General features: G+C 40.2%; 1 protein-coding gene across 1 annotated transcript in view; it reads right to left on the bottom strand.

Annotated features, from left to right (window-relative positions):
* Positions 1-19,984, bottom strand: part of LOC104403705 (LIM and calponin homology domains-containing protein 1-like) — a gene marked incomplete at its 3' end in the record, with an annotated part of 55,763 nt that extends 35,779 nt beyond the window's left edge. Inside the window, exons 1-3 of the mRNA XM_010011941.1 lie at positions 19,909-19,984; positions 15,818-15,918; positions 11,358-11,428 (exon numbers count right to left, since the gene is read on the bottom strand). Coding sequence (XP_010010243.1) covers positions 11,358-11,428; positions 15,818-15,918; positions 19,909-19,984 — 248 coding nt within the window. The remainder of the gene's footprint in view (positions 1-11,357; positions 11,429-15,817; positions 15,919-19,908) is intronic.
* Positions 19,985-21,247: the final 1,263 nt, after the last annotated feature.

Consider the following 21,247-nt stretch of genomic DNA (forward strand, 5'->3'; position numbering starts at 1 on the left):
TCTCTATTCAAGAACTGACTCTTCTGGCAGCTTACTGTGGTGGTAAAATGATTAACATTTAATATTCGAGAGGTCTGGCTAAGAAGCTTACCCTAACTAAAAGAATATTCCTTTCAACTAAAACCTAGCAGTCTGTGATTGTTTCCAACTCCCTACTTCTGAGCTAAGATAACACAAGGTGTGCCACTCCTACAGGCTCCACCAAGAGTCATCTATCCATAGTATCACGTTATTTACTGCTGGATTGGTTCTTAGGACTGCGGCACTTTGCAAGCTCATTAAGGAGCCCATCCCTCCCAGGGGTGAACACCTGGCTTTGTTAACACTGAAACGATGGTTTTTCCTCACCTCTTTTCTCCAGAACAGTATACTGGTTGGGTTTCTGCAATCCCTGGGAGAAAACAGGGGAGCAGAAGGGAAGATGCTATTTTAAGTGTTCTCTATGATCATAGTTCATAAAGCTTCCGTCCAACCTGTCCTAAATTGTACTTGTCTTATTACACACTTGGAGTCCCTCTATCTCCAATGCCACCATAATGAGGAGTGGCAACAAATCCAATGTGAATTACATTTTTTTGGTGTTTCAGATATTTTCTTCATCTTCTTGCAGTTAAAAACTCTGGAACCCACACTCATACAGATTGCTGTACTACTCCTGCCTTCTGCTTAAGGTAGAATCTAACAGTATTATGTCCTAAAAACAAATTATTAGAGAATATACTATTTCGCACAAACAATTCACTTATTCCTTATAGATGCACAGAATGGCAAGAAAAGATCCTCACATCTCCCTTCCTATAACCTGTAATTTTATTTCAGAGATGGAGAACAAATAACACTTCTTTTTCCACCCAAAATCCACTAACCTATCTTTTATCGTTGCACAGCAACAGCCTTATAAAACTATTATTTTCCATTTAGCTGGTGAAACAGGCAATTTAAGATTTATTTTTACCTTTTTTTTTTGGTGTTTTTTGTTTGGTTTTGTTTTTTTTTTTAATCAGAACACTTCTTTCCAAATACTGTAGCTCTGCTTTGATTTCAATCATCTATATTCCTATTCCGTCTCAGGAAAAAAGGGCTATACTAGCTAAGCATCTCATTTTCTTTATTAATCCAATGGGAATACATCAGGCACCGTAACCAATACTGCAGGTGCAGATCAAAAGCCACACACAATAAGAGAAGTAAAATAAAAGAGGTCTTAATGGAAACCTCAAATGCCAAAGCCCATTCTAAATAAATCTTCAAAATCTCTTGTACAGGACTCCCTGTGAAATATGGAAAAGGATAAAATGAGAGGAAGGAAAGGAGCAGGGAATAAACAACATTTTAGATTACCAGTTGGAGTCTGAAGAGGGAGGAAATGGGATGGGGCAAGATGGAAAAGCCTGAGGAAGAAAGGCCTCTATTATTAAAATGTTTACCTCCTGTTGGAAACATCTCTAAACAGTCTGGCACCAAAACCCTCAGGACTCGCTCACTGCAGAACGTGCCAAAGGGAGATTTCTTCCAGAGCAGACTGGCTGATTCTGATATATCACCTCATCTAGAGCAACAGTCCAGATGCCAAACTATTGAGTGGTTTAAGCTTGCTCTGCAACCAACCTGGCTGAGAAGCTGCACTGTTTATGCAGAGCGACTCAACGGTCACCTTCACTCACACAGTTATTATCCTTCCCTGCTTCTCAGAAAAGCAACTGGGTGCACCACTTCCTACCTAGGTCAATACACACACAACAAAATTGTCTGTGCCGATTTAGACTCATATAGAGCATCTACCTTGATATGTAAAGTCTTGTGAGCTCTGATAGGTTTCTGATGAAATACGGGCAAACAAAACCCCTGCTATTTTACACCAGGACCTGGTGCCACAGCCCAGGGGCAAAAGTCTGCATGGAAGAAAACACTAACCCACACCTTCCCCTGGCACTCCCCTACAACTCCAGTCCCATGCTTTCTTGCTCTGCCAATCCTACCCGTCCCCAGCCATGTCTCAGGTTAAAAACTGATAACTTAAACCATCAGAAATCTTGCTGAATGGAACATTCTAGGACATTAAATTAGATCTTTAAAAATATATTTTAAAATGTATTTGTATTGCAGCCATCCCTGAGAAGGGTATGAAAAACACAATGGCAGGGTAAGTGTTAGGGGAGCACCGTAGAACCCATCAGCTTCTTCATCAGCTGAAACACATACACATTGTTCAGTGCTTTATTTTCACAACATTTACTTTCATTAAAAAGTTAACCACATCACCTTGGTACTAGGCCACGGAGGGCAGCCTTGCTACATCATACATTTAAGGCCCCATACCCAGATCACTTTAGACAAGTTATTTCCACCACCATTCTTGCAGCAGGAAGACACTTGAAGGCACTTGCTCAAAAAATATACCTAGTTGATTGCACATTAAGATCCTCTATCTGATCTGTCTGGCCAGTTTAGCAATACTGATCAGTCTAAGGAAGGTACTAAGGTCCAGCAGGCAGGTTCAGAAGGTTGAAGCCAGCAGGTCTTGAGTTTAACTGAGTACCCACCAGTTGCAAGCCCAGATTTTCCCAAGCACAAATTTAGTTCATGGTTTTGGTTGTTTTTTTTTGGTTGGGGTTTTTTTTTTTTTTTTTTTGGTTGTTTTTTTTTTTTATAGCTGTGTTCTTCAAACATAAAAAATCCTCAAGCAGATGTGCATCTTCAAAGAAACAAAACTTTTATATCACTGTGTACCACATTCTGCTATGCCAAGGTTGGTGAGCTACTGTATAAATGGTCAGAGAGTGGAACTGTCGAAGTTGGAACAGACATTTTGGTTTTGCTGGGGATTTTGTTTGGAATTTTTGTGGGGTACTATTTTTCATACTTCTGCATCTAGGAAAACAGATGGCAATGGAACAAGTCCAACTGAGCAGCCCTGAGAGATAACAAAACAGTATGATTTTAAATCTTCCATTATTTTATCCTTATTCCTTCCCCTTCAGCTAGATATTGCTAATTTAAGGTCTCATTCCACAAGATAATGGAATTTTGGTTGAAACAAACCATAAAACAATGTCCTTCCATACTGTTTTCAACAGGAGACATAGGTACATTCCTCAAGCTTGACTATTTTTGGTAGCTGGGGTTTGGTGAGTAGCAGACATTTTAGAGATGAGTGGCAAAACAAATTTAGGGAGGACTTTGGAAAACTTTAGCCTTCAGCCAACTTGTTTCTCACAGAAATCATTCTGGAGTATTAACAGTTACTTACACAAAAAAATAAATGAGCCAGGGAGGAAAAAAGAAAGAATGGAAATATAGAGACTAATACTTCTATCTAGTCTTTTGGGTACCTGGTATCACCAGTGTTTCACTGCCATGACCAGAGGGAAGATACTGAAAGAAGCAAAGACATGACAAAAAGAAATACAGATAAGATAGTTCTTAGAGGAACTTACATCAAAATATGATGGAGGCAAAAAAAACCCCAAACCAACAATACCAAACACCCAAAAGACAATAACCCAAACCAGGATAAAATAAAGCCTCTCCAGGCTCCATCCATGACACCTGAGTCTCTGTACAAGACCTGACCTATTCTCCAGACCCTTTAAGCACTCTCTGCTGGGATTTCTGCCCCAATTTCTAGCATGTATGCACCTGTCCTGACTCAGGACAACATTCTATTCTTCACATCTCAAAGTCCTCCGGACACTTTCAGTCCAACATCTACACAGCCATCCTGCCTTTCCCTTGCACCAGGTGCTGGCTTGGATTCTTCAGTAGTTAGCTGTTAAATGAAGCACAGTAAGACACTGCATAGAAGATAAAAACCTTAGAGCTGCCTTACCTTATGGAAACGGCAGGACACAATGCAAGTGGAAAGCTGCTTCATCCCCACTCACAGGGAGAAGCTAGGTCATTTCCTTCCCCCGATAAAACCAGCTCTGGTAGGTATGGGAAGAATCAAGTGCTCTATTTGGTGCTGTCCCAAAGGCTTGGCATTCAAGGAGATAACGTATCTTCACAGCAGGACAGACAAGCTGAAATCAGTACTAGAACTGTGTGACTAACTTACTAGACTTTCCTGAGGCTATTTATCACCAGTTAAGCATTTGAAAAACTTTTGCCAGGAAGAGAAGGCGTTTCAGGCAACAGCTGATAAAAAATCTAATGAAAAGCACCAAGACAACTGCCCACAAAATTCTTGCAAGAAAGCGTCAGTTAAGAAAATACTGGCTGCCAAAACTAAGCCTCCAAAAAGACTTTGTTCCTAAGAGGAAATGGAAGAGAAGCACTTGCAGAAAATAAGCTTTAGAAATGGAAAAAAAGAACGGGTGAAGTGATGTGTGTTCACAGATCAATCCAGGCTGGAGGGATAGGCATCTAACAAAGTTCTTTGCTCAAATAGCAGATCATATTCCTAAAAAGAAAAGCTGACTAATGACCTGATCTTAAAGTAAAAGGGCATTTCATATTTGAGAGTTCAGGAAATTCTATCCACAGTAAACCTTAATGGAGACATCTCTCTTTTTAAATCAAGTTTTACAGATTCACGTTCTAACAAGCAGTCTTTCAGCACTGGATAATTATCAGCTCAGACAGCTCTCGTATCCACATATATTAAACTCAACCTCTAGTGGCAGCCCCAAAATGCCCCCAAACAGTTGCAATGGAGAGAAAAATCCATTATTAGTCTTAAAGATGAACAAATTACTTTGAAACAGCAGAAAATGAAAATTCAAAACATTTTGTTGCAAAGGAAGCGGTAAAGAAATTTCAAAATACAGAGAAGTTCTTGAGGTCACAAAAATATTTTTGTGAAAACATTCTCAAATGATTGCTAATGATGTCCCTGACATTATTTATTTAGGATCAGATGAACAAGGAGGACAAAACTGTGTCTTATAAAGGGCTGATAATTGAAAGGTGAATAAAGAACTATGCAAATATGTAGCATTGAGAAAACAACCATGCCAAACACAGGACAGCATGGGTCTTGCTCTGCCGAAGACTAAAAATAGGAAGAAATCAGAGGCCTTGCAGAACAGCTCAAGAAAGGCAACCAGGAAGACTGTGTATAAATAAACTTTGAAGCTATTTATACAGAACCTACCACTATAACAACTGACGTGAAGAGCATCCTATGCACCTATGGATTTGCGATTCACACACAGCTTTACACTGAGTAGCAGTGGCCATGGTAATTGCTCAAAATATGTATCCAGTATAACACACACTCTTGGAAAGCTGAAACCTCTCACAGGATTACCTCGCTTTGCACTTGAGCAGCACTCCATTTGAATGGGTCAGTGTTCCACAGTCTCTCGCCCTGTCAATTACCAAGATCCACTGAAAAAACTCTACTATTTAGTCTGCTGAGATGCATATTATTTTAACATAAATACAAAGACAGGCCATTCTGGCTGTACTCAAGCATGCCCCTCAATGCTATTCTCCTCTTCTCACGCACGCAGCTGAGCATTACGGTTTACGTTACCTTTGACCCCTCGCCTAAACCATACTAATAAATAGCTTTTCATTATAACATGGTAATAAAACTTAAAGATTAAAACCTCTGAATTCATATAAAACTGTTTCAGATGTCCTCACATGAACCTAAATCTTAATGTTTAATGAGCCCTGGGGCCCGTTTCTCTAAACTGGAGACATGCCAAATCCATGATGCTGATAATGTTTTGGCTTTACAATGCAGAGCCTGGAAACCACAGAACAGCAATCCCTTCTCACCTCAAGGCATGGGTCACATTCAAGACTTCAAGTATGCCTGTGAAACTCAAATACCTTCTTAGTTTCCAGGAACAGGAAATTCGAGCAAAAGCCTAATTAAGCGTAAGGCCTGGGCATCCACTAACTTCTCCAGTGAGGTATCTGGCAAGACAAGAATCTCTGCACTGTACACTACACAGCCAAGTACTGAACTGACGCCAGGCCTATGCCACTGACAGATGCCTATGCTATACTGACAGACAAGTAGAATAATGTATCTGCAAAATCCTACAATCCACAAAGGTGACTGAGTATTTGTTTTGCCCTACCAGGTCTCCGTAAGTGGCATGGCAATTCTACATAAGTGACATTAATTTGCAAGAAAAGCTTGATTTTTAAATAACCACACAACTGAAACGTGATATATACAGTGAAGGCTGTTCTCCATACGTCACGGTACCACTGACTCAGAAGACAATGTTTTACTATTGCATAGCATTACACTTGCACTGATCTGGCACATATCCAGTCCTTGCTGAAAACAGCATTCATGTCAGCCCAAAGCTTGGTCAGATGCACTAGAACCATGATGCAAGCCCAAAGAAACTCTGCTTTCTGAGAAAAGGCAGCTCATTCATCACCAGTGACATGAAGAACACAAGCTAAGGAGATTTCTTATTTAAAGAAGAAAATTATTCTTATGACAGAATAAATTATAAAATCCATTAAGTAATTCTTGATCACAATCACTTTCAGCTCACTCAAATTTATAGCCTCACTTAATTTTTTTCTTCAAATACTATTAAAGTAATCTACGTTCATGACTAACTTCCCACTTTTTCTTTTATTTAAAAGTAAAACCTAAAAACTTTCTTGTACTTTTTAAGAGCATATATTCCTAACACGCACAGCTGAAGGGAATTGCCTTTTCTAGACATTGTCCTACAAGAGGAAAAGTATAAAACTTTGCCCTTAATTCACTGTACAAATCCAATTTTACCAAGATTAATTAAAAGCAGTAAAATACCTTCATATCTGCTCTTCCAAAAATAGCAAAAAAAGTAGAGTCAAAGAATCCTGTTTTCAAAAAGTACAGATAATTTCTGCACATCTAACTAGGCTACAAAACACCATGTGCTAATACACAAAATAAGTGTCTCTAAGAAACAAAGAAAAGTTTGGGAAATTGCTCTGTTGGTATACAGAACTGTATATGCAAGTGACACCCATCTTTAACCACACACAGTAATTCCTCTTTCACTTTTATATGTTTATGCCATGACTTCTCAAGGTATGCAGTTAAATATTCGCTAGAACTTTCATGCTTCAGAAAAATAAAAGATTTATTATGCCTGCATTTACTGCTATAAATTGATTTATACACATCTATAAAACAGACACACAGCTAAACTGTTCTACATACAGTACCTAAGGTATTACACACAATCGTGACACTGTTATCCACTGCAAAGCCATATAATTTCTGTTGATATCTAAATCTGAATTCAGTTTGAGTTTGTTGTTTAAGGTCCTTTGCCCAGGATCCATGTCCCAGTTGTTGTTGTTACTCTTCCACATGGTTTAGTCCTATTCCTGACATTAGAATCTCATTACCACTAATACAAACTTTCAGGATTCTTGCAATCCCAGTACTGGTTGATTCCAGAAAAAGCTTGAGAGAAAATATGATCCCAACTGCATGTCAGAAGTGCTTACAGATACACTGGATATATTATTACCCTTGGACAGTCATATCAAAGCAAATAAATAACTTGGATTTTCCAGGTCTCACATTCACTCAGAGACCTCCGTAACTGCTGACTGGCCAGCATGAAAGAAGGAATCCTGCATTAGCAGAGCTGGGCAAGAAGAGGTGGACGGCAAGAAGAATGGAAAGGAACTGCTCACTTAAAAGCACACTTACAAGAATATTACAGGAGTAACAACGGGGCAAGGTTGCAGGAAGATGTGTGCATTTTTGTCTTCATGTAGTAATTTTTAAACTTATTAATAGCAATTGTTGCATGGTTAGAAATAAACACAACTTCAACTTCCTTATCTGCTCTTTCAGAACTACTCAAATCGGGGGGCGAGCAGATGAAGATAGCACACAGTTTTTCTTTTGCAATCAACATTCATTCAGATGCCTGAATCCTGAACATAGGAAACACTGCAACAACCAGTTTTAATTTATTCCTGATTAATCCTCTAGCTTCTTATGATATCTGGGTAAAACCTAAATGTTAAAGCTATGTAACAAGAAAAAAACCCCAACAACAAACCAAAACAAACAAAGCCCCACAAAACAAGGAATGTGCTGGTGCAGAAATTGGGGATTTCTAGTGATATTTCCTGCTACTGGTGTTGTATTCCTGCCTCATATAGTTTTCTGCCATGACCCCAGGAGGGCACATTTGCTCACCCATGCAGAAGCATAGCCAGGAAACTCCTCAGCCTTTGCATATGAGAATTTAATACACAAAGCAAGAACAGAGCAAGAATTCCCTCTCCCTAGCTATTATGTCGCTTGCTGAAATCACCATCTGCACTGATGTCAGAGAGCTATGCTAAAAAGCCATGAACTCATTTCAGACAAACACAAGTCACAGTCACTGGCTTCTCAGCACAGCTGGGTGTCAGGGCAACTACACAAGTGGGCTTTCAAACATCCAGAAAGAACGAAAGGCTTGTGTTACTCTCATCTGTCAGCTTGCCACTTCAGGGCAGCCTGCATTGTTTAAATACGCTCCTCAGCTCCTGAGTTGAGTGCATCAAGCTATAAAAAGTGTCATGAAGCCAAACTGATGCCAGTCACAGCATAAGCACAACCAGGGAGGCAAGTACAACAAGGCTTGTGGGTGTCTGTGGCTAGCACAATCATGCGGGGCTCCTTCACTAGTCAGGCTGGTGGTTCGTAGCATGCCCATCCCAACAGTTCAAGCTTTGGGCATCGCAAAGTTTTAGTAGTCTTCATTTATTAAAATACCTGGATAGTTGCTAGACATAAATGAATCGTTTATAACCACTGTAGTGATGTCTGCCTGAGTTTTCAGGCTGTGTAGGCCACAGACATAAGGACTGTACAAAAGGCTACTGCCTGTTGCTGCAGCAACAATCCTGCTCTAGACACAGACAAAGCATCATTTTGCACGTGGCTAGTCTGACTGCTTGGGGAACGGACTCTGGCGTGCTGGCTATCCCCCTTCCCTTTTTTGAAATTCCTGCAAAGTCAGAAGGTAGCTTGAGAAATTTTTGGGACATTCAAGGCATACTGGCTGAGTCCCTGCTCCTGACTTCAGCTTCTAGTCCTCTAGCTGCTGGGATCCCTCAGAACCTGAGCTTGCTTTCAGCCCTCACTACAAAATACAACAGCACCGAGTCCTGTCCTGTGGAGATAAATGGAGGCAAGTTTAGCTCTTCCCTAAAATTTCAACAGATAAATCAGAAGCAATGAATTCTTCCATCTTCAGAAACCTAAGACAGGTACAATTTCTTTCTTGTCCTCTATAGCTTATCAGAGACTTTGAGACCAGACTGTTGAGGTCAGCTGCGATGAAAGCTCAGCAGATTGGAAGGAGGTTAAGATAAAGCTTGAATACTACTAGAATTTGTTCATGAGGTACCCAGGTAGATGCATGATAAGCCAGAAAAATCCTGTGTAGAAAGACAACATTGCCTGTGGCAGCTTTAATAGCATCTCTTCATTATGTGACAGATAAAAAATTAAGTACCAGTGCTTCACTTGCCAAATCCTGTACTTTTTGAAGATACCTTAAGAGTTCTCAGTGTTACACCCCAAATTTCTGTTGAGTTCCTTGTTTTACAGTGGTCTTGGAACCAGTGAGGAACACACTTTTATTGCTGGCCTCATAATTTGCTCATCATCTGAAAGCCAAACCTGAAGGCCAGATTGGTAGCTCTCTGGTTAATGCTCTGTAGCCTAAAAGAGTTGTATCCACTAACCGCAGCTATCAGAAGTTGGATGCAATTCCAACATCATGGCCTCTCAGATTTGAGGTTGAGGAAGCAGATCCCTTCAAACTGATTTGCACTGATCCACAGATGGTAAACGAGGACAATCAATTTGCCCAACATCACAGAACAATTTAGTAGTATAACCAAGTGTTGTCCTTTGACCTGCTTCTTACTGGAGCTCTCAGCCTCCTAAGAAATACATATTTATTCAGTTCATTAGCAAAACATTAGTTAATTAAGCTTTCTGTCTTAAAGATTTATAGCATTTAAATCAGACTACCACTGCTTACTTGCAGATAAGATTACAATCTAATCTTGAAAGACACATCCCTTATTTTTCATGCAACACAATTCAACCTTAACTTTTAAAGAGTGCTGTGAAGTGATTCACCACATGGCACTTCCCTTGAGCAGGCAGAAAAGATCTTGTGCAAGAGGCAACCCTTAAATACAAAGGGGTAAACTACATGCTCCTTCCGAGTCATACAACTTTTGATCAACAATAACAACTATTTCCCTCGTCCCAAAGCCACTCCTCAGCAAAGACATGCAACTACAATCAGACTAGATCATATGATTTCCTTTCCTTTATATTTTTTCCCCTTTAACAGCTAAAGTTCAAGCTCTCTGATTAATGACACCAGTGAGATATACAACACTATTTACACAAGCAGGTTTCAAAGCTATCTTATGCTAGGACCTAGAGTTGAGTTACGGGATGTTAGCTCAACCCTACTGCTGAAAACTGTTTCCAAATTCCAGTACCTTTCATAGTACAAAACTTAACGTATAATTGCAGTGGGCCAGCTAAACATCTCAGGAGATCTCATTTATAAATTTCAATATGCATTCAGTTCTTCACAAGCTTTTTCCTTCTCGTGTGCAAAGCCAGCTTTTACCAGCTTCAGTGACAACTCTGCACACCCAGGCAAAGATTTTGGTCCATACACATTTGTGTCTATTCACACAAATTCAGATCTGTGTGATTCAGATAAGTGGATTCTCCCAAAACTCCTGATGACCTGCATTAGGGAACACTTCAAAACTGCTCTTAAAAGTCACCGGCTTTGGCATCTAAGCCCACAACATGCTTTTGGAAGACTCTGCCTAAAAACTAGCTGTTAAAACCACAGACAGAAATGTGCAAAAGCTAACTTGTGTCTCTTGTCCAAAAATCACAAAACACCTCATTCAAATACACCTTTAAGTAAAATTTAGAGGATGCCTAACCTTTCCAGGAACTATAAAAGCAGCTGAGTATTGATGGTATTCAGATGGCTAACTCTGGACAATGTTTAGACCTGGACTTGGTCCAAAACACCTCACTGTAGCAGCGACGTCCACAGGCAGGTGTGGAACACCATTTGCCAATCTGTGGTTAACATCTTTAAATAAAAGGAAACCAAAAAGCAAATACCATTTTTACTTTACATAACTTAACTAAGGAGCTGGGGCGGAGTGAGGGAAGCACTTTGCAAAACCTGTTTTCTTTAAGCCACATTTCAATCCTCACTATAACAATAGCTTTGGCACTGAAAGGATGCTGTAGTGAAAGACCAGTGTGCAATGTCAAAACTCACAAAAGGAAAACAACATCTGTACATACCAGCTAAAGTTAATTTCAGCTTTAGTCAAGATTGTATTCAAGGCTCAAAACTGTAAGTGTTACTTACTCACACAGAAGAATGCCGTTTTCTAAACCTGAACGAAAATCTTTCTCACCAAAACTTCTGCCGGTCACTTGCTGTAAAAGAGTAGGGGGAAACAAAAAAGAGTGACATTCATTAGAAAGCGTGCTTTACGAGAGCAATTCATAACATTCAGTTAAAGCATCTGCTGCATAGGAAACATCTGAGCTTTACAGGCCTTGCCAAAGGACTAAGTCATGTCCATCAGCCAGTTTCCTCCTTCCCATTTCATTGAGATATTTAACACACAGAACAAAGTATTTGCTCTGGACAGTGCAATTACAGATTATAACAGAGCTGTGTTCTAGAAGTATAAAGCAAAAACAACAAACCAAAAATGACAATGTAATCTTCAGAGCATTTTAATAATTTTATTTTATAGTGTTTTGAATTTTAAAACTATTTTATTTAGACAAACTGTGTATTTTTACTGCTTTTTTGCACCATGTTAAAAATCTTGTACTGGGCTTTTGGCCTTTAACCCATCACCTTTCTAGAGTAAGCAAGGGCAATCAAAAGTGCTCGCATGAGTAATAGCCCTTCAGACACACACCACAATACTCCTGCTCATAGTAAATGGTATTTCATATCATGAGCATGAATACGAACTCAATGGAAGCTAAGGTTTAGGCACCTACTCACAGTCCTGTCAGGGACGCTTGGACCAGGAGGTACATTATGAGCTCTTAAGCCAGTCTGTGTTGCTTAGGGAGAGACCATCTAGGAACTGCCTAGGAATCCCAATCTCGCCTGAGGGTGCCGGATGCTACAAGCATGACTGAACCCCCATTTATGACTCACTACCATATTGACAATGGCTTGCCATTCATCCTCAAATCATTCTCAACAGATGACGTGTTCAGTTAAAAGAATACTTTTTATTACCACCACCAAATATATAAAAATAGTTCCTATGTTTAGAGAACACTGAACAAAAACAAAACAAAGAAAAAAAAAGCCTGCTAGTTTTTAATTGTCCTCCAGGAGGTCTTCTCCTCACCCAGCCAAAACATTTACCGGATGCTTATAGAGTTCTCATGGCTTGTATCCAATCTTTCAGCAAGACCCTTGCTCTGGGCGTTGCTTCCACCACACAGAATAGTGACTTGGGGACACATCTGTCCTTAAGTCTCTATTTTCACCTTGCTGTTCCATTCAGATACAAGACCCTTCCCTTCCCAATTTCCTGTCATAAAGACAGCAATTTATAAAAACTGACAAGTTTGGCACTTTCCCACGGGATTAGCAAATGCAACAGCTTCACAAATGCTGGTTATAGCTAAGCGCGGTCTTGGGCAGAGAACAACACTTTTTTTTGAATTGAAGTGCAAAAGCAAAGCCCAAAACCTAATCCCCTACTTAATTATAAACATAATGGGTTTTTTTCAATGTGAAGGAACTTCTCCCAGCAAACTGGTATGACAGTGTGCAAACTTTACTACCACCACCCCCATTATTCTGAAAAGCATATCACAAAAACATCAGTTCACATATTTTATGCAAATGCATGAAGTTGAACAAGCCATACCTCAGACGAAATCAGATATGATCTGTGTTAGCAAATGATCTTTAATCATTTTAACTATCTCTAATGATAGCAAATCATCTCTAATCTTGATCTGCTATGACAGAGGGAACTCATGACAGTAAACTCATTAGTATTTGGGATGAACAATAGACAGAGCACATCAAAACTGACTTTCCTTTTAACCATAAAGTACAGCGAAGAAAGGAGTGGGAAGAGCTGTCTTGTAACAGCCTGACTCATAGTGGGGTTTTGTATCTATGCAGGGAAAAAAAAAAAAAAAAGACTGTGATCTTATTTCACTCCTCAAAATCAAAGGTTCCAGCTATAGAAGTCGATTTTCTTATGTGTTTGTTGAACACCCTCATTCACCAGGGAGCAGCACTGAAACTGTTAACGCAATTCAGGTAAGAATCTACTGCCAAAAACTGTTACCTGAGTACCACTGTCTTTATTGCTGATGTAGGAAGGTTTCATACATAATTACTGGCCACATGAATAAAATCATGAAATGCAAATGCACAGCTGGAACAACAATTCATCCAGCGAGAGGTACAACAGAAACTGACAGCAGGTAAGGAAAGACAGGAAGGTCCAGGAACAGTGCATGTCTGTCTGAAAAGGAACTGAAGTATATGAGGCATGGAAAGGCTGATGCCTATTCTAGATGATCCAGCTGCAGAGGGGAAACATTAATCAGCCACAAGTCTCCTGATTGAGCAAATTAAAATATAAAAAAAGTGCAATGGAGAAAGGCTACAAACTAAAAATAAGCATGAAGGTAACATTTTAAAAGACAAAGATAAATGTGTAACAGGACCAAAAGGAGCAAGAAGCTGGGTCCACCTTTTCCAGAGGAAATTAGAGCTCAGTTTCTTGGCATATGCACACAGAGGCCGCTTGGGTCATACCCTAAAGAACAAGTACAGCAGGTCCACAGGCCAGCCTTGTGCGCAGAGATAACCTTTGCTCAGCACACTGAGAGTGGGAGGAACGAGGATTTAAAGTGATATCAAGAAACAGGATTGGCACTCTCATATTTGTAAACAAGCATCCCACATAGCTAAGTGCATACTGAAGTTCGCCCAAACCCGTGCTAAAAGGAAAGCACGTGCATTAGCTAGCCATGGCATCACAAAACCATTGCATGCTTCACAGGACCATGTTCACATTATTGATCTAAGCTGTTCTGTTCCTACTAGCATATCTTCCTCCATCTCTGGAAAAAAAAGCCTCCAGTTTGACTGCCGAATGAAACTCTGAACACTCACATACAAGGACTAGAAGGAAGCATTTACAGTGCTTCTACTGAGTTTTATTGGACGGAAGAAAATTGCACATATATAGCCACGTACAGAAAAATGGAATATAGGGGAACAGATCTTTAGCCTATCAGCTTTTGTACTACAGAGAACTGGTGTTCAGAACAGAACCTGCACAAAAATAGTCATGGACAGAAGCTGAAAACTGAAAGAACATCAAGACCTGGTCTTCCTTCTCAAGGCCCTCTCCAGACCACCACCTCTTACGTGCTTTCAAGACACAACTCCATCTGTTACCAGATCAGCACACTTAGGCAGTGCAGGAGGAAGCAGGATACATGGAAGAGTTCCATAATCACTTCTGCAATGCCAGCACATGGTAATTCTCTGAAGTGCAGGGGTACCAAAGTTAGAATGAATCACCTTAAAGGCAAAACATAAGCTGTATCCTGCTATGATTATTAAAAAAAGCCTCACACTTCTTTAATAAGTTCTATAAAGCTCTGAGGAAAAAAACTGCCTTTCCATACCATACTGTAAATTAAAAATAGGAACAGAAGTGAAACAATATAATTTATTATTGTGCTTCATTTATATGAGGAGGAGTTCTTTCTACTCATCATCTGGATGAAATTTTCTTCTCTGTAAAAAGCTGTGAGCGTCTTCAACCAGGGCAATTATTTGACTGCCGGACGTTTTTCTCAGTTTCACTGCCACTTAACTACCCAGAAAATGAACCTAAAAATGAATAATAAAAGTTTTTCCAAAAGGAATATTAGGAGACTAAACCACAGCACACTGACTTTGTATCACAAGCTTATAGCAACAACTTTAATACGTATTTACACAGTAACGCTTCTTATACACAGTATTGTTCTTGATTAACTCCTTTGTTCATTGCAGTTACGCATACCACTAAATTTATGTCATAAGGATGGCTGTCATCCAGCCACTAACCAGTGCCATATTACACAACTCTATTTTCACTAAGCTTCAGTTCACATTGTTTTCCTTGTGTTTTTTGTATTGCTGCTGGTGCTTCCCAAGATGGAGCTTGCAAAGCCCCTGGTGTCAAAACAGCTTAAGGGCAAGAAAAAGAAAAGGTGACAAATTAGTGAGCGGATGCTGGCCTCAGGTGAAATTTATCTCAGACAAGTAGTTGGATAAACACTAGGTCATGAGGGACAACAGTCTGAAAACACTTAGCTTCATTTTCTGTGTGCACATGTGAAAATAGCATGTAAAGCAGTGAACAAAAATACAGACACAGCAGGGAGAGATCTTTGTTACTCATGATTTTTGGAGAGCTTGTGAAGCATGACACCAAGGAAAGAAAGACTTTCAAAAAGTTTGGTAGGCTATTTATTTCTTTGTACATGGGTATGCTGCATTTCCATTTTGTGCAACCATTGTTTTCCCCTATGTAACTTTTTAAGAACCCTGCTACTTAACTAGAAAACATCCTGTTTTTACTTCAGGGAGATGTGAAAGTAAAGCTTAAACTGTAATAATCACTGGTATGTAAATAGTGAGCACTGGATCATATAAGTAGCAGGGAACATAAACCACCAAAAACAGCATGACAGTTTTTAGGGCATCAGTATTTGGTGCCTCTAGAAATTTAAAGGCAGCTTCACACTTGCAGACTAGAACTGTACCACTATTGTACCACTACTACTATGGCAGCGCAATGGCACCTGGAGACCCTTCACCAGCTCCTGGCTCTGCCATGTATTGGTCATACGATGCTTTGCTCTATCTGCAAAAGCGGACACAATGCATCATTTAGGCATGAGCTCCCTCTCTCTTCCTCCTCAGCAGAGGCATTTCAATTGCTAAAATCACAAAATATAAGGCAGCCCTGAACAGCTCTATTAAAGCGTAAGGAAGCTAGCTGATTGAGAACAGACACATTTGAAGACTGCATGAATGGAGCTTTCCAAGAGCTACAAACACAGATCTAGGCACACCTGTCTTCAAGGAAAGCTGAATGATGACAAGCAGTCAGCAGAAAGATTTCCAAGGCATTACAGCATCAAGGTAATTTACTACTAAAATCAATAAGAGGGTGAATAGCTTAAATATCTTCTGTGTGCATTTCTACTCTGAGGACAAAACCAGCTTGAGCTCAGAATGACTGATGTGGCCAGCAATGAGCCACCTGAAATTCTGTGGTAAGGAAGTTGAAAATGTCAAGAATGCATGGGAGGAAGGAGGAAGATTCCACATTTGGATAACAAGATTAATCTGCAAAGAAAGCACTTAACATTATTTACTTTTAGAGCTTCCAGTTTCTGGTCACTTAAATTTAACTGCAATTTGCAAAGTTTACTAGCTGTGCTGAAGTCCTCTCTGTTCTTTTCCTCTGGCTATTCACCCTCATACTGTTCTTTAAAGAGGCAAGGAGTTAACCTGCTCTTTTTTACGCTTCATAGGAACGCCATTTTTTTTGGTTTTTTTTAGCAGCACCAGAATGAAACAGTGGACAGCATATTCTCTTCCATTTGCTTTAAAATCCCTTCTGCAACACTGTCAGTTGAGTTAGCTGACAGTTCTGTGTCAACATATAGCATGTGAAACCATATTCACTGACAGACATACTCCCGACCCCTTTGGTGGGTCCAATTCTAAGTCCTCACTAAAGGAATGATTTCTTTACTAGAGAATGCTAGGCAGTGCCTTTTCCACAAACAACTAAAAACCCTCAACAGTTAATTTTTTTTTTTGATCCTTTGCACAGTTTAGTGAGGACAGGATTCTCTGAATGGACACATGCACTTACGTTTAACATGTAGGCTAAAAGAACAGATTCAGTTAGTACTCCATTTAACAAACATAACAAAATAAATACAAGAACAAGAGTAAAACAAATGTACCACCAGACAATTTTCCACTCCAGGCCACCATCATGCCTATTCTTCCTATTAAACAAGAATTTATGAAGACAAAGACAACAGAGTGCCACTTAAGACAAACCATAAGCCAACTCTGAACTACTACAGAGCAAGACTACTCTGCTGACTTAGGCCCTGAGTTTAGTAGGTCTTTGACACCACCTCCTCAAATTTTTTTATATGCCAACAGAGAGATCAGCCTCTGAGCAGTTGGACTACAATTCTGCCTGCTGAAAGGCCAAGAGATGATGGGAGAAGACAACTGCAACCAAACAAGGCTTACCGCTGCTGATAAAGCACAGGCATCACTATATTCCTCCTTTTCCCATTAACATACCACTGCCATCAGCAGCTATTACCTACCTAAGGCTTTAAAGTCAAGTCTGGAAAGGTTTTGTCCTTACTAATCCTCCCCATCACCAGAGCTTTCCACATGGAAACTCTGTATTGCTAACAGTAGTATTATACACGTAGAGTTGCCATACATTGTTTGGATTTATGAACTTGTGGAGCCACACACATTTCTGCCAGGACATCTGGTAGTGTAATCCCGCTTGGCTGGCAAGCTGCTAAGGAGTGTTAAAGTTTCATGATAGAGTAAAATCAGCCTCCTTTTTCATCTCCCCTCCCTAATGGTGTTTGTATACATTCCCAGGTGCTTTGCCAAAGGTTGCAGCCTTCCCTTTGGGGTGGGGTGGGGCAGAAAATGTTTTATTCAAGGTTGAACATTTTGTGGAGAAAGAGAGCAAAGAGCACCAAGAGAGAACTTAAAAGCAATTCCTGTCAGACTTCTCTTGGCTGCAGTGCAAGCCCTGAAAGCTTCACCTAGCAGCAGGTCATCTGATACATCCAATTTGTATTTGACATTTAGTAAATCGGTATAGCATCATTGTTTTATGAGTAACTAGATTCTTATCTGTACTTCAAGCGGTATTATCAAAATTAGATATCAGATGACAGAACACCCTAAGATATCTGGTTGTAATCAGTGGTCCAATTTAGGGTTCTTGTTATTGCTAAAGCAAACAAACAACTCCCCACTCAAACAGAACAAAACACACTCCCCCCCAAAAAAAAACCCCAAAAAACAAAAAAATAAGGTCTCTATGAGAAAAACTTATTTCCTGTACTTTGGGACCCACCATGCCTTTGTTAGTTTTCATATGAATTAAAGAAGAGAGGAGGACAGGGCATAGGCTCCTGCCATACATGTATCAGTAAAGTGTCCATCCTCCTTCTTGACTGGGAGAAGGAGAAACAAAGCACTATTTTAACAAAATAACTTGTATTTGATGAAAGTTATATCTTCTCCTAATGGTATGTTCTTCAGCTCTGTACTCATTTCTGTAAAAACAAGACCCCATGCAGACAGTCAGAGGAGCAGAGATCAGGATTAGCACGTACAATGTGGAGCCAACACATACAACACACCAGAAGACAGTGAAGGATGCACCTCCTCTATCAATTTTAGTCTGGTCCTGGCTGTCTGGAGAGCCTGACTTCACTCTACACCGTCTGGAGAAAGCTCCCTCTTCAGCTACCCCTTTTACTGCTGCTCAACCTACCCCAGTTCAGGGTGAACCAGTGCTTAATGGCAGTTCCTGGTCCTTTGAAGGGAAAAAAAGCACATGACTAATAATTACTGGTTATCATGAATGCCCTTTCCCAAGATCTTATTTTCTTACCCAACCAGGCTAAACAAGCAGTCTGCTCACTGAAAAATGAAAGGCTGATTAAAGTTATGAATTTTCCAACCTCTTTAGTATGATTCCCCAGGATTTGCCATAGACAGACAGGCACCTGCACTGCCTTCTATTGACCCTCTTTAGTTGCATGCAGAAAAAGAAGTGCATACAGAGAACTGCTCTCAAACCCAGTAACTACTGATTTAGCCCTTATTGTGTCCCTAACGTGATCCTTCTTGAAACTGGAATCAGTGCTGATGGAGTAAGATAACTCAACCTCTGGCTACTGAACTCAGTAGCTGTCAGACCAACACATGTCACATTTTATCACCAAGCCAAAGATTTTTCAGCAAAGGCCAGGAGAAATTTTTTCCTTTGCCTTAGCGTAGGTTGATAACATTAGCAACTATCCAGCAAAACAGGAAAGAGGGCTTCTGGCCATCTCTAAAAGTGCAAAGAATTATAATAGATACTAGTTTATCCTTTAACTCCTTTTTCTAGTTGCAGTATCCCACGGTCTTAAAAAACTGCTCCTGCAAAATAAATGCTACATTGAATCATCTACATGTTGAAATTGAAGTATCTGCTGATAAAACTCTTTATTTTCTCTCCTCCAGCTTTAGACAGTTTAGACAGTCCTGAATCAAAAGCGTTTAAAGCTCTGTCAACTAATTACAGCCACAGAGGCTGAGCAAAACACAGGCAGCAGGCTCCTCACTGAGCCCGAAGTCTTGTCTCACACTCAAAGCAATGAAGAGATCAACAGCTCTGTAGGACAGCTAGATTTGTTAATCCCCACTTTACACTGCTCTAACCTATTTTTACATTATCACTGCATTTACATTTTACAAGACCACTTTGCTGCTACTTCTTGGACAAGCAAATTTTTGACACCAGTGAGTTGCTTTTTGCCAGGAACATGCATCTTGGCAGACAACTTTAAAAATGCACACATTTGAAGCTGGACAGAGACAGGAATACAACACACAGGAAGCTCCAAGTTAGAGAGGCTCAACACTAGAAGCTCTTCAGCTTGTCATTAACCACTGTCAACACAGAAACTACCAAAGCTCAGCACTATTACTGAGCTTTTGCAATGAAAAATGTCTGCTGGGAGACACCAGGCCCCCTTTTTGAAGAAATTAGGTGTTCACTTGAGTAAACCATTACCGAATTTAACCAGCCATTTAAAGATGACGATGTCTTTAGGTCGCAGCGGAGTCTCTGAAATGCCAATGATGAGCATCACTAGGAATCAGTGTACCTTGAAGCTTTTAAATTTAGTGTCATCAAGTCATATCACAAGTCCATATGTAAAGTGTCCCATCTGCAGTCTGTGCAATTTAAATACATATAGATATATAAAAGTATAGCTCAGCAAGACATTTTAAGACCTGGTTCTCCAGACAGCAAGCCTAGAAGCCCAGAGCAAGCAAAGCAGGAAACTGTCTATGCGGAATAAGTCACTTCATATAGACACTGGTGAATAGCATGATTCTATCTATTGTCAATGTAACTTTAAAAAACTTTGCTCCTTTGAAATAAAGGGAAAGATGAAAAAAATCAGTGCTTCTGACAGTAATATCAGAGCTCCTTGGATGTTCCCTCTGAACTCAGAACTGTCACTTGGCATGTTCTCCAGCAGGAACAGAGCTGCATGCCACAGCTTTGCAGTCACTTGCAAAAAAACAATAGCACAATGGCTTCTAAAAAGGAAAAAATGCGCAGTTTTAAAATCACAGAATGAAGAAAAATTATCCACTTGCCTGCCGAAAGAATGCTATCTTTAATTCAGTCATACACTTTTGAAGCCTTCATTTATAATTCTTTGGATGTAGATCTGTTTTTTTCCTGCTTCTATAGAGACAGACTTAAGGAAAAGTATTCACACTCTGAATGCTTTTCCAGCTAAGCCAGTTTTTAAACACAATTTGGCCACCAAGCAAGGGTGGAGCCATATTCATAGCACTGTCAGGAAGCAGCAACGGCCATCTGCTCCCTAAGGGCAGGTGAGCCAGGAGATAAGGGTGGTCCCAGCACAGACTGTGTCCTCCATGATGGGACAGAGTCACACAGGGCATGAACTGACAGTTAAAGCCAGGTACTGGTAACAAGGTCCATCCACTGCATCAGACATCACAAAGTGATGAACTGGGTCTGTTCAAGGAATGCAGTCAGGAGCAAAAGGAGATGGGGGACAGAGACAGGACTGGAAACAAGGCTACAATGTGGGTCCAAAGTTCATCCAGGAGCCAGGACCGGAAACAAGGCTACAATGTGGGTCCAAAGTTCATCCAGGAACCAGGACCAAAGACAAGGAATGAAGACAACCTACAACATACATACAAGGATCCCATCCAGGAGAGAGGGTACCTACAGCATTATGCTGCACGCCAACAGCAATGGCTCCAGAAGCACCAGCTCTGAAGCCATGATAAACCTGACCAAGGAGCAAGAACCAGAACGAGCAGCCAGACCTCCAGATACCAACAGAAATGGTAATACCCCT

This window comes from Nestor notabilis, unplaced genomic scaffold (genome assembly GCF_000696875.1).
Source record: "Nestor notabilis isolate BGI_N333 unplaced genomic scaffold, ASM69687v1 scaffold2283, whole genome shotgun sequence".
NCBI lineage: Eukaryota > Metazoa > Chordata > Aves > Psittaciformes > Psittacidae > Nestor > Nestor notabilis.